We start from the raw sequence: 12,933 nt of genomic DNA on the forward strand, positions 1-12,933 counted from the left end.
GAATCAGAAATGATCCAGACCCCAAGAATAGTATTGCTTTAATTCACAGGGGGTCAATCAAATTAAAAATATAAATCCTCTTGTTTGGGACGCAGGGTAAAACACTGCTGGGGAAGGAGCTGCCCCCAGAACAAAGCACTGGAGTCTCTCCTAGGGGGACTCTCAAACCCCACTCTGCTGGGCTGATGGACTCTGGACTGGCCAGGTCCACTCCTGAGCTGGAGACATGGCTCTTCTTCAGCATGGGGCCAGAAACAGGACAGCAGAGTACGAGCATGGTGGGCTATGCAGGATTGTCACTACACTGGACAAGTGCCAGAGAATGGACAGCCAGAAATGCTCCCCCAGCTACTTTTCCTCAAATAACACCTCAGCAACAGCACTGATCCCATGATAGCATTAAGGAGAGATATCTCAAGGCTGGCTGGAAGGGTGGCCACCCAGCCCAGGGCTGCAGCTGAGCCATCACAGCTCTCAGGTACCCCTGCAATGCACTCCGGTAATGGGCCCAAGAGCTGCCAGTGCCCCAGCCCGAACCAAGCCCCAGGAGACAGGGAACGAATCCCAACCCCTTGGCTGCTCCAGGACAGGAGATTCTGGGATGGGGACTGATGAGCTCCAGAGCCCTTAGCATGGACAGACACCCACCTCTACTGGTGGGGCTGCACAGGACCAGCCTGGACAACACAAGCAACAGCTGCACAGAGATCACCCAGTGTAATCTCCTGGCCCACCCAGACGCCCCTGGGGTGGGTGGGCACAGGGAGAGCTGTGGCAAAAGCAGCAGCCATGCAGGCAAGGAGCGGATGTCAGGCTCCGCAGGGATGCGCGCTGGAGCTCTGCTGGGAGCAAAGAGAATTTGGAAAGGAGCATCATGCATGAAAGCACAGGAGCAACCAAAGGCACTCGTGCTGCTTATGGGAGTGAGGGACATGCATGGGGCACACCCGCCTGGGGACCCTCAGCCCTATGGCAGCATCCAGAGCCGTATGGCGCCCATGCCCACTGCCAGTGCCAAGCCTCACGCTCTCTGTGGGCTGCTTTTCCAGCATTCCACAGCAATTGCAACAGCAGAGCCCCATCCCCAGCCCAGCAGGCACAGGGGCAGAGGAGCTGTGTGAGATCCTCCTGGAAGATCTGAAGGCAGGTTCATCAAGGTCTCAAAGGGAAATGGCTGAGCCATGGGGTTCCCACCAGGCCATGGAGCTGCTGTCCCATCTCTCCACGGCGAGTGCAGCATCAGGAGAGTTCAGCCATCCATGGCTTTAGGTGCCCTTCCCTGTTAGCCACGACATGTCTCCAGTTCTAAAAGAGAGAAAAACAACAGTGCTGTGAGGGGTTTCTCAACGTGCGCAGGAAAATGCTCTTGGTGTGCCTTGGTGCTTGGTGTCCATCCCAGTAGTACTTGGTGTCCATCCCAGCAATCAGCTGCCTCCTCTGCCCTCACATCTGTCACTAAACTGTCCAAAAAGTCACCTGCAGGTCCTCAAATCTGTGTAAAACTGAGTTCAAACATTTTATTTATTTATACTTAAAAGCTGCCCTTCAGCTGGAAATCCATGGAAAGCTGCCAAACTGCAGCCAAGCAAGGTGCCAGCCAACAGGATCTGTGCCACGTGTGGGTCTTTGCAGCCCCAGCCCTATCACCCAGCATTGCCCCACATGTGAGGGGGATGCAAAATGAGGACACCCGCCCCTTAACCAGTGTCTCCACATGGGAATTAGGGATATGGCCCAGTCATGGGGGCAGCTGTCCCTCCTGCCAGCCCCTCACATCCAGCACACTCAGGACCCCAAACCAAACGTACTTGCCGTGACGAACAAACAGCCTAAAGTTGTGAAAGCAGCAGGAGACAAAGAGAGAAAAGACATTCAGGTTTAATCTGGCTTCCTCGAGCCCCCGAGCCCCACCACAGTCCCAGCAGCTCCTCCCCACCCCCAGGATAGCCACAAGATACCACCTCCCTCCCAGCCACAAAGTAGGACACCAGCAACCATTTCCCAATGTGCCGGGGTGATGGCACAAGAAATTCTTCCCTGTGAGGGTGGTGAGACCATGGCACAGACTCCCCAGAGAATCTCTAGCTGCCCCATCCTTGGAAGTGTCCAAGGCCAGGTTGGTGGGGCTTGGAGCAATCTGGGATAGTGGGAGGGAAGGGTGCAGGGGGTGGAATTGGATGTGCTTTAAGGTCCTTCCAACCCAAACTATTCTGTCATTTTATGAACCCTGTCTCAGCTGAGGGAGCCCATGACATGCTCCCCATCCCAGGGATGCCCAGGGAGTCTGAGACACAAAGCTTCCTGGGGGTTGGGAGTGCTCCTCTCCCTGAGCTTTTGAAAATATCTGTTTTTATTCCAGATATGGAAACACCCCTGGAACAGGGACGCACATTTCCTCAGCAGCTCTGATTCCCACTCTAAAGGCCTCTTCCCAGCTGTTATCACCTCCCTGGAATTTGCCTTCCAGCACCCACCCTCAGCACAAAGCTATGCTCTTTCCTCTGCATGGTCTAAAAAACACAGTGAAGGGAGAAAAATGTCCTTTGCCTATGAGGTCCGCTCCAAGGAATTGGAGGCTGAGACACCACAGGCCAGCATACTGGCAGCACTAGCTCTTTGGGCTGGGTTGTGCATAGGGGGCTATGCACAGGCCACACACTCAGTCCCTCTCTGCTGGTCTCCTTGACCAACTGGGTGCCCAGGTGCGCCCCAACATCCAGCATTGCTTCCTTGATGATGTGCTAATGCCCAAAGTCAGAGAGTATTCCCATCCCATCATGTCTGTGCAAGGATTTGGGTCCTGGTGTTTAAGACAAACCCCATGTGTGGGGGATGCCAGACCTCGAGGCAGCTAAGAGGTAGCACAGGGGGGTGGAGGAAGCAGAACAGGAAGGGAGATGCAAGAGGGGTGTGGAGACAGATCAGTGTGAAAGGCTCAGCTCTGCCTAGCACCCCATGGCCGTGCTTAGCCTCTGCCCTGGCACTGCCACTTCCCACTGCCTGTCTACTTACTCCACATCACGCTTCCGGATGGTCCTGCCCGCAGCCAGGACCTCAGCCACCTTGGACACGATTGGGTCGTAGTTCATGCTGGCCACAGCCACCACCTCGTCACTCCTGGGGTGGGCAGAGCAGAGCAGTTAGGGCAGCCTGGATGGGCACAGTCCCACCACCCAAAACCCACCACGATGGAGAGAAGAGGGAGGCAAAGAGGAGCACCCGCTCCAGAGCCAGGCCTGATCCCAAGGTATGAGCACCACAGGGACTGGGAAAAGGTGGCTGGAACAAGGATCAGGAGAAGGTATAGAGTGGCACAGCAGGCCCCACTGGTCCTACCAATGCTAATGGTTATGTCATGAGCATTACTAGGGTGCCTGGGTGATGGACACAGTTCTGCCATCCCGGCATCTGTGGGAAATCACCACCAAAGGTACATCTGATGGTGGATAAAAACCTGGACAACATGAAGGATGCCCAGCTGTGATCCCTGCACTGCTGCCCTGTGCTGAGGGAGTGGAGAGGCAGGTGGTCAGGATTTCCCTGTGGAACAGTCAGTTGGGATGCTCCACATCCCCTTCCTGATCCCTACCTGTGAACAGGCAGAGTGCCCCGCTCTGAGCTGCTCCATGGGCACTGGCACAGCTGGGGTGTCCAAGCCCTGGGTCCCACAGCCCCAGCAAGGACGTCCCCGTGTATATGGGATGTCCAGGCTGGCTGACTGTTCCCCTGGCAGGATCCCAATGCAGCCTCAAAGGTTGAGAGGCAAACAAATGAAGGAGAAGGAAGAGGATGTAAAACTGCTGGAGGAGCTTTGGCTAAAGGTCACAGGCAAATAAGAAGGGTGGTTCTGGTTTGGAGTTTGCCGAGGTCAATCCAAGTGTAAACCTTCAAAGCCTGACCATGAAGAGATAACTGAATGCACAATGTGAGATCAGGGAAGATGTGTGGGTAAGATCTTAAACTCTGGTGATATTGTTGAATAAACTGAAAAATAGAAGCACCCACTAAACCAAGATTTGCTCTTAAATCAACTGCCAAAGAGCTCTGGGATCAACAGAGCAAAGAGCAGCTGGGGTGGGGAGGGATATCCCTAATTCCCAGGACAAGGAGAGCAAAAGCCATGTTTCAGAGGACACTTCAGCCCTGTGCAGCCACGAAAGTTAATGCTATCTCTCACATCTGTCTACAAAACCATGGGGCAGCTCCATCACAGACTATTTCAAAAAACTCCCATTCCTAAATAAGCTCATAGCAAATAAAGGAGAGCAGTTTCCCAAGCAGAGCCAGCTCCAAGCTGGGAAACACCAAGTGGTTGGAGAGACCATCAAAACCAGGGACAGATGTGCTGTTCCAAGCAATGAATAACCAAGGTGTGCAATGGAACCAGAAGATGTATTACCACCAGCTGCCCACTGGCTCGCCCTCAAACCCCAAAAGGGCCAGCCAGGAAGGTGGATGCAGCCCAGACATTTCTGTCAGCAGGACACAGGGTAGCTGCTCCTTTTGCAAAATAGTTCATGGTGAGCTGGAGCACCCTGCATCAGCAGCAGCTTTTGAACTCTTTGTCAGACAGATGGGGGAAGCCAGGAAGAATCCCTATTTTTCAAAAGGTTTTCAAAGGTAACAAGAATTCCCATCCTGAACCTGGGATTTGGAGCAATCAGAAATCTTTGTGAAGACATAGGGAAGAGGGAAGCACAGTGAATGTATCTACCTGGTCTTCCCTTCTTCTGCAGCGTTGAACGTAACAGAGATGGGGAACCATGAATAAGACAACCACAGCAATTCCAGCAATTCTCGGGTCTCCAAGATCTTAGGGGCAGGAGGACATCAGTCTGTTGTCAAGGCAGTGTGCCATGGGGACATCTGCAGAGTGCTGTCCCCTACACCTCCCAGCACAGAGCGTTTTATTGGCCTCTACACAGCTCTGAGAAAAATGCTTTCCTCTTCAAACTCTGGGGCAGAAGCAGCCTTATTGTGAAAGCCAATGCTGAGGACAGGCTGAGGAGTGGGAACCACCAGTGGTTCCTGCAACAACCAAGGAGGACCAGGGGGAGAAGAGTTCAAACACGGGGTGGGCACAGCAGAAGGAAGCAGGAGGAAATGGTCAGCTTGGGACTGTCCTCTGTCCAAGAGCATTAGCACCAACTAGAAGAACCACCACCAAAAAAGAAAAGAGAAAGAAATGCTCCAGCGGCCTCTCACAAACAGAGAGCCAAGCTGGGGGGGGCACACTGGCTGACCCCCACCAGCCAGTGCTTCCCAGTACCTCTGGCTCTCAGCATGGAATGCCGTCCTGGTACCCACACGCCATCTCCGGGAGACCCTCCTGGGTGGCAGAACAACACAGCCTCAGCAGGGACCTCCAGTCTGCCCACCAAGCCCAGGTCCCCTGGCAGCCCCTGTCCCTTGCAGCCACCATGGCACACAGAGCAGGGATTATGTACCTTGTCCAGGGCATTCCCTCTGAACAGCCTCCTCAGATGATTCATTAAAGCAACCTGATGTTTCCTTTCAAATTAGGGTTGGCATAAAGAGGTAAAAGGCTCTCATGTGGAAAGGCTGCAGGAGGGGAACATCCCCACAGCAGCTCTCCCCAGCACAGGTGGTGCCTTGGCACGAACCCACCCCTTTAGGCAATTTTGACCAAGGTTCCAGCACACTCTGAGCTGCATCCAGTATGCAAAGGTCCCTGGGTGCCAGCTGGAGCCCCATCCCTGCAGCAGGTGTTTACCCAAGGTGTTCAGGTACCAGGGAGAGGAGGGTGAGCACTGGGGATCCTCAGGGTGATGCAGTAAGCCCCACACCTCTTCAAGCCCAATGCACACATCCAACCACCAGGCTCTGTTCTGAGCCACATGGGCAAGTGGGCCACCCTCAGGGAGGGACAAGGCATGGGGTACCTTGGAGATGGGACAGAGGGACAGGGAGATGATGTCTGCAGAGCCAGAGCTGGCTCCTGTCCTGAGCTCCCTCCTGATTCCTGCCTGGATGCTGTTGCCAAGTGTTTGACAGCTGAGCTGGGCAGCTCTTTGCTTCCTTGGTTTCCCTCTCCCTATCCTTAATACCAGAAAGCACTTAGAGAAACCCCTCTGGCTCCAGCAAGAGGATGTTCTGTGGCCACTGGTGTCAGACTGGGATGGACAAAGGAAACAGAAGAATAAACAGCAGCAAATATTTTTGGGATAAATTCATGGTGCAGTGACTTTCCAGTCTAAACAGCCAGCATGGCTCCAGAACAGCTGAGGTAACACATCCCAGCTGCCAACACATCTCAAGAATGCACTCCCAGGGAGGGTCCCAACCTGGGGGGGGAGCTGGATTTCACTACAAATATAACAAAGCTCCCAAGTTCCTTCAAACCTTCACAGCTTGTGATAGACAGAAGAGTTTTTTGAGCTCAATTTGTCAAACCAGAAGTAGAAACAGTGATGCTTGAGCACTCTGTCCAGCACTGGTCTCAAATCATTAACATGGTGATTAGATGGGAAGGAAATATTTGATAGGGATTGCCAGTAGAAGCTGTCATCTGCTCACAGAGATTATGAGAGCAAAGGGCAGAGACACCAGGCCCAAAGACCAGTTTAACTTGTTGTACAATCAGAACGTCATTTCTCCAGGGTCTTGTATAAGTGTCCCACACTCATTGTGCAGAGGTGAACAAAACTGACTGACAGAAGCTCTGGCAGAACTATTTTCCAGCCTAGCAATCTGATGAATGCCTGTGTAGGAATACGGACAAGACAAACACTTACTTGGTATAAAATGCCACAAACTTCAGTTCATCCAGATCTCCCTGAATGACAACATCATCGAATCCTTCCCCATGACCTGGAAGGCAAAGCAGTGAAATCAGCAGCAATTCCTCCAGATCCAGCTCTAAGACAGGGTGTTTCATTCCAGCACTACATGGAGAATGTCCTGCAGTGACCAAGAGACCAGCACCAGGAGATGCAGGTACCAAAAACCACAGGAGAGTTTTGGGTTGGAAGAGGCCTTGAAAAACACCTTGTTCCCACCCTCTACATGGGCAGGGACACCTTCCACTGTCCCAGGTTGCTCCAAGCTCTGTCCAACCTGGCCTTGAATACTTCCACAGATGGGGCAGCCACAGCTTCTCTGGGCAACGTGTGCCAGGGCTTCATCACCCTCACAGGGAAGAATTACTTCTCAATATCTAATGTAAGTGAATCCTCCATGCTGTTTAGAGAAGTGCACTTCATGGCAGATGGGTTTCAGAGGAGACTCTGAACCTCTACGGAGGCCAGGCAGGGAAGCAGCCCTGTGGCAGAGGTTGGTGGGGAGGGTTCACATTGAAGGAGGTGACCCTGGATTCTCTATGCCAGGGCACCTCCAGCAGCACAAACCCTCAGCAGCCCCAGGGAGCCCCTTACCCGCGTATCGGATGCTCTTGCCAAACATGGCTGTCCACAGGTACGGGACAGTGCTGATCTCCGTGCCATGGGCCAGCATGTTCAGCGCGGCGATGCGGCCTGCAAGAGAGCACGGGATGGGGGAACTGCCACCCCAGGGCAAGCTCCAGGCTCTGCACTCAGGCCACAGCATCAACACCAGCAGTCACAGAATACAGGGAGACAAAAAACTGCTGCTGAGAAAACCCACACAGCAACCAAGACAAAGCAGGAAGCACACACGGATGGGCTCAGACTCCGTCCCATGGTGCATCTCCTCCTTATCACCTCCACTGCCATGAGCCATGGACCCATGAGACTCTTTCCCCCCAGCTTGTGCAATAGTGACAGGGTTGAGAGTGTGCTGAGCTCCTACCCAGATGGGGATGGGACGGACAAACCCTTGGAGGGCAGGGAGACTGCTGGGGTACGGCCCTTGCTGCAGAAGCATATCTGGTCATGGGAGAGGTGTCCAAAGGCTGACTTTGGAACTGTGGTTCCAAAACCTCTCTGTGAGACTATGGCCATGAGGGCAGCCCATCACACCAGGGGTTCCAGGCTGACGAGAAGGGCTGGAGCTCTGCTGAACACTCCCAGGCCAGCCTGGCAGTGTGGGAAGCCCAGTGGGAACCTGAGCCCAGCCTGGCATTAGGGTGTGAGCTCCCAGGTGTCCTGGGGCAAGGAATAGAGCAGGCTCCTGCAGCAGTGCCAGGGAGCAAAGGGAATATGGGAAAGAAAGCCTGTCTCTGGGCTCCTCTGTGCTGGCGATGAGGCATTGTTAGGCAAAGCTTGGCAAGAATGCTGACACATGAAGGCATAAGATACACATGCTTCAAAATGTTCAATACAACCACCCAGTCTCTCTGCTGGCTGTTGTCTCATTCTTGCCCTGGAGGGTTTGGAAATTTCCTGAGAATCTGGAAAAGGCTCTTTTCTGCAAAGTACCTACCATGCATGTGGGCCATCTGCCAGTGAGGGACATTCACCTTCTTGTTATTCCTCAAGGCCAATGGAAATGTGACAGCATCTCCAGCAGCAAAGACCCCTGGGATGTTGGTCTGCATCATCTGCAGGGGAGAACAGAGGTGGCATTAGTGGGGTTGGCACCCTACAGAAACTCCACAGCTGGAGTGGCCCAGAGCTGCCACAGTCCCTCAGAACACAGGGAAAACCTCTGCTTGGTTGTGGGACCCCCATGGGAGATTTCACTCAGCCTTCCTCACTTTCAAATAAGAATGCACATGCAGGGACTGACAGTATCCCTCAGCCAGTGGGTTATGCAATAAAAAGACACATGGACTGGTGTCCTGGAGTCTCTCTCAGAAGTCTGGGGCTCGTTGGTTTTGGCTGATAGAGCACAGCTAATTGCAGGGATGAACACTGCACGGCACTGAGCCCCAGGCTCCCGACATGCTCCTTGGCCCAAGGCACCAACACCGACCAGCTCAAACATTGCTCCTCCATCACAGTCCCTGGTGGTGGGGAGAAAGGATGAGTTCCTTTAGGATCCTTGAAAAGATGGATCTATCTCAATTTTTTCCCCTCTAAATATCCATACCACTCCAGGACAGCTCAGAGCCAGACCCAAGCCAGAGCATCAAGGTCTGGGGTTTGCACAGCCCCTTGCACAGGGGGTTCCCAGGCACTCCTGGTGACGCTTCCAGAATTTCACCTTCTCACAGAATATCCTGAGATGAAGGCAACCACAAGGGTCATTGAGTTCAATTCCTGGCCCTGCACAGGCCAACCCAAAGAATTAAATAATTCCAATTCTGCCAATCTTGGCAGATAAAAAGCCATGAAAAGCCCCTGTGGCAGCAGTTTGGAGCCCCAGGGAAGCTCAAGATCAAAAGAGCTGACCCAGCTCCTCCTGCTCTCCCTCCCACCGGGGCTGCCCCTGGGCTCACCTTGTTGACCACGATGAAGCCCTTCGAGTCGATGTTGATGCCACTCTGCTTGAGGAAGCCTGTCGCTGGGACTGCACCTGGGGGGAGCCAAAGGCTGCTGCTGCAGTGTCCAGTGCTCCACAGCCCTGGGGCTGATTCTGAGGCCTCTCCTGGCCCCAGGGACAGGCAGCAGCTGCTCTGGGAGTGTGGAGCAGGGCCAGGCACCCTACAGAGCCCCCACTGCCTCTGGCCCCTCAGGATCAGCCTCTGGCCCCTCAGGATCCCTGTCCTGCCCAAGCCATCACTGTAGCCTGTCCACCGCCCTTTTCTAGTGCTCAGAGATAATTTTCAATTTCATTCACTTTTATAGATAGTTTGAAAAAAATTGTATTTAAAAGGGAACCTTTGAGCTTCCAGCCAGGGCTCTACAGCCGCCCCCCAGTCTGTGCATTTCCTTCACCTTCCTTCTCCTTTTTTAGTTTTTTTTTTTTTTATCTCCAACCTCTTCACAAATCAGAGTAGTCAATAAAAACAACAAAACCAGAATTAAATTAATTCTGTGATTCTTCCAGTCCACAGCATTTTGAAGAGGGAAGGAAAGGGAATTTCCCCACCACCACCACGAAGTGTAAAGGAGAAATATATCATATTCTTTGGGATATTTTCTTTTATTTTATAGTATAGGATACATTTTTGATTGCTGTCAGCAGCAATTAAAAAAACACATATTAAAAAATCAGTTTGGGGAAGATTTAATAAAAAACAGTTTGAGAGGATGAAACTGCTTTAAATGTTTTGGGTTTTTTCTAGAAGAAACATATATTACTTCTGAAATATATTTTCAGTTGCATTTTGTTGTGGGGGCTCTAGAAATGCCTTTTTTAGATATGCAGATTCATGTGTGGTAGTCCAGCAAGGCTAGCAGACCACTGCCAGCCCCCCCGGCCACCCAGCCCCAGTGACCTTCTGCTGCCACATCCCCTGCAATTCTTCCCTGCCCTCCCTCCGTGCCTTGCCCCACACAGCCCTTACCAACACCCACGACACAGACGTCAGCACGCAGCACCTTGCCACTCTTCAGCACAACCTCCTTCAGCTGCAGGAGACACAAGGGGCAGGGGGCACATCAGAGCTATTTTAGGGACAAAACCCCTCTGTAGCAGCAGGAAGCCAAGCTGGCAGCTCGCCTCATTTGTGAAATGCAAATTGACCATAATTCCTTAGAAAAGCAGCAGGAGCTGAGTGGGATCAATGAAGTCACCCCACACACCACTCTGGCATACATTTGCTCCTGGGGGCCAAATCCCGGAACATGAATGTCAGGGGACAGGAAAGAGGGGAGAGCAGAACTCCACGAGGGAAGGGAATGGCAGCTCTGGGGGATGCCACAGCAGTGCCCCCAGGGAGCCCCTGCCCACCACTTACCTTCCCCTCCTGCTCCCTCAGCTCCGACACCTCTGTCTGCATGTAGAACTTCACCCTGTTGTTCTCAAACATCTGCACGGGGTACAAGGGACAGAGCAGGGGACATCAGGGCCCTGAACCACCCTGGTCCTGATGTCCTGCTTTCCCCTACACCGCCTTGCCCACCCTGCAGGCTTGTCTCAACCTGCACTGCTAAGGAGGTCAGCATCCCCCCATTCCCAACATGGCTCTAGAGGTGTTCCATAGCACATGGACCATGACAGGGAAAACACAGCCCATTCTCACTGATTGCTGCCATCACAGCTTGGTCAATAAATGTGAAGTAAATTAATTAGTGCAATAAGTGAAACAAGCAAAATCTGCTCTGTTACCAACCCCCGCCAGATGGGAAAGCAAGGTCACCTTCATGACAGCACGGCCAACCCTCTCCCCAAAGAACTTCTTGAAGGGGACATGCTCCAGCTCCACCAGGGACACTGAGTGGGCCCTCTCTGCAAGGTAGGCGGCCACCTCCATCCCTGGGGAAGAGAAGCAGGTCCAAAGAGCCACGTTAGCCCAGCCAGCACTGCCCCGTGTCCCTGGCTGCAGACGGGGAGCAGCCTCATCCGCTCCAAATGGGGAGGCTGGAACTGCACTCCTGGGAGAACTGGGGAGCCACCAGGCCTGATCACACCAGGGCTCACACCAATTCAGGTGTTCTTGGGCACAGGTTTTAAAGATCAAATGGAGGAACTAGCCAGGAAATTCCAAAGTGCCCTGGGCAAAACATGGAACAAGGGACCTCAGCCAAGGGAAACCTTCCTCCTATGGCTGGGACAACCTCAGCTATGGTCTGAAAACTGCTCTTGGGAGTTGCTGTTTTCTCCCATCAGAATGGTAGAATATTGGTGCTGGGAATTGCATGGGAACCTCCACCAAGACATCTTCTGTCTTTGGGGGTTTTTTGGAAATGAATCTTTTTGATGACCTGCAGTTTGCAATTGGCCCCCCATACTGCATGCTTTTCTGTAGATCATATTGATTCAACCATGAAAACAAGTTTATCTTTTATGAAGGAAGAAAAACAAATCATTAATATCTTATAATAAATTTTCTGACTAATAACCATTTATGTTTAAGGCTTGCAGGACCCACTTTTATTTTGAAAGGACCCACAATAATTTTGTTGGAATCATATCAAGTAAAAAGAAGAATCATCACAGAAACAAGATTTTTCCTGTGCATTTTAAAAATCTACCACACTACTGAAATATAAAAGAGAAAAATCCCATAGACTCCTATCCACCAACAAGCCTCTCCTGACTGAAGCCAACTCCAGACATACCAGATTTGGACCCACATGAGCACCAGTACTTGTCTTGCCATGTACTTTCCAGACTGGGACAGCAACATCTATGCCCATGCCAGCTCAGTCTCTTTGAAAAATCAATTTCTCTGGTACAGAAATATCCTTACACACACCTGGGGCTGGAGGTTGGACTACCCCAGATCCAATTTCATGGGAGTGTTACCTCTACCTGGGCAGTGACAAACTGGGCAAAGGACTTTCCCCATCTGCAGGCAGAGGTGGAGAGCTGGGACAGGGCCACGGGCCAGGCCAGCACTCACCCAGGAAGGATGCTCCCACGATCACAACGTTCTTGCTCGTGGCCAGCTTCACCACACGATTGGCATCTTCAGGCGTCCGGATGTTGAAGACATTTTCCATCTCCTTACCTTTGCAGCTGAGAGTTTTGGGCCTGGAAAACACTGAGGGTGATACAGCTGCTTTTCTCAACTCTGTGTGGTTCAGTGCCCAGTCAGGACTGCAGACACTCCTCCCGGGGCTCCAAGAACATTCCCAAATTTCCTTTTTTCACCTTTCTCTGGGCTGGAGACATTACATGGAAAAACCCAGATGCGGTGGCCAGTGGTGGAGCAGGGGATGCTGAGCAGTCACCCCAGACCCCATCGTGGACTGGTGTACCCACAGGTCCAGGGAGCTCCTTGCTGGGGTGGTGCAGCCAGCGCAGGATAAGCATTGCTTTACAAGCCTATGCTCAATTATTGGCATGTCACAAAATTTTTAGAAGCTTAATGGGACACAGAAAACTCACTCTGGCCTCCAGCAGATATTGAAAGTTTGATAAGGCTCTGCAGATGTAGGCTACACTCTCCATTCCCAAGGGCACACTGCTGATGCTGTTGCAGCTTAACTGTGCCCTCCCCAG

At 52.3% G+C, this 12,933-nt stretch overlaps 1 protein-coding gene across 4 annotated transcripts in view; it reads right to left on the minus strand.

Moving 5' to 3' along the window:
* Window positions 1-21: 21 nt before the first annotated feature.
* AIFM3 (apoptosis inducing factor mitochondria associated 3) overlaps window positions 22-12,933 on the minus strand; it is a 66,677-nt gene continuing 53,765 nt past the window's right edge. The window contains exons 11-21 of one of the 4 annotated variants that reach the window (XM_064726831.1): window positions 12,332-12,462; window positions 11,126-11,241; window positions 10,724-10,795; window positions 10,331-10,394; window positions 9,320-9,396; window positions 8,362-8,479; window positions 7,395-7,493; window positions 6,756-6,831; window positions 3,013-3,117; window positions 1,809-1,829; window positions 22-1,305 (exon numbers count right to left, since the gene is read on the minus strand). In XM_064726831.1, the coding sequence (XP_064582901.1) occupies window positions 1,266-1,305; window positions 1,809-1,829; window positions 3,013-3,117; window positions 6,756-6,831; window positions 7,395-7,493; window positions 8,362-8,479; window positions 9,320-9,396; window positions 10,331-10,394; window positions 10,724-10,795; window positions 11,126-11,241; window positions 12,332-12,462 (919 nt within the window). In that variant the 3' untranslated portion in view covers window positions 22-1,265. Of the gene's footprint in view, window positions 1,306-1,808; window positions 1,830-3,012; window positions 3,118-6,755; window positions 6,832-7,394; window positions 7,494-8,361; window positions 8,480-9,319; window positions 9,397-10,330; window positions 10,395-10,723; window positions 10,796-11,098; window positions 11,242-12,331; window positions 12,463-12,933 lie in introns of all 4 variants that reach the window. The other 3 variants (XM_064726829.1, XM_064726832.1, XM_064726830.1) reach the window with 3 other exon arrangements.

This window comes from Zonotrichia leucophrys, chromosome 15 (genome assembly GCF_028769735.1).
Source record: "Zonotrichia leucophrys gambelii isolate GWCS_2022_RI chromosome 15, RI_Zleu_2.0, whole genome shotgun sequence".
Taxonomy (NCBI): domain Eukaryota; kingdom Metazoa; phylum Chordata; class Aves; order Passeriformes; family Passerellidae; genus Zonotrichia; species Zonotrichia leucophrys.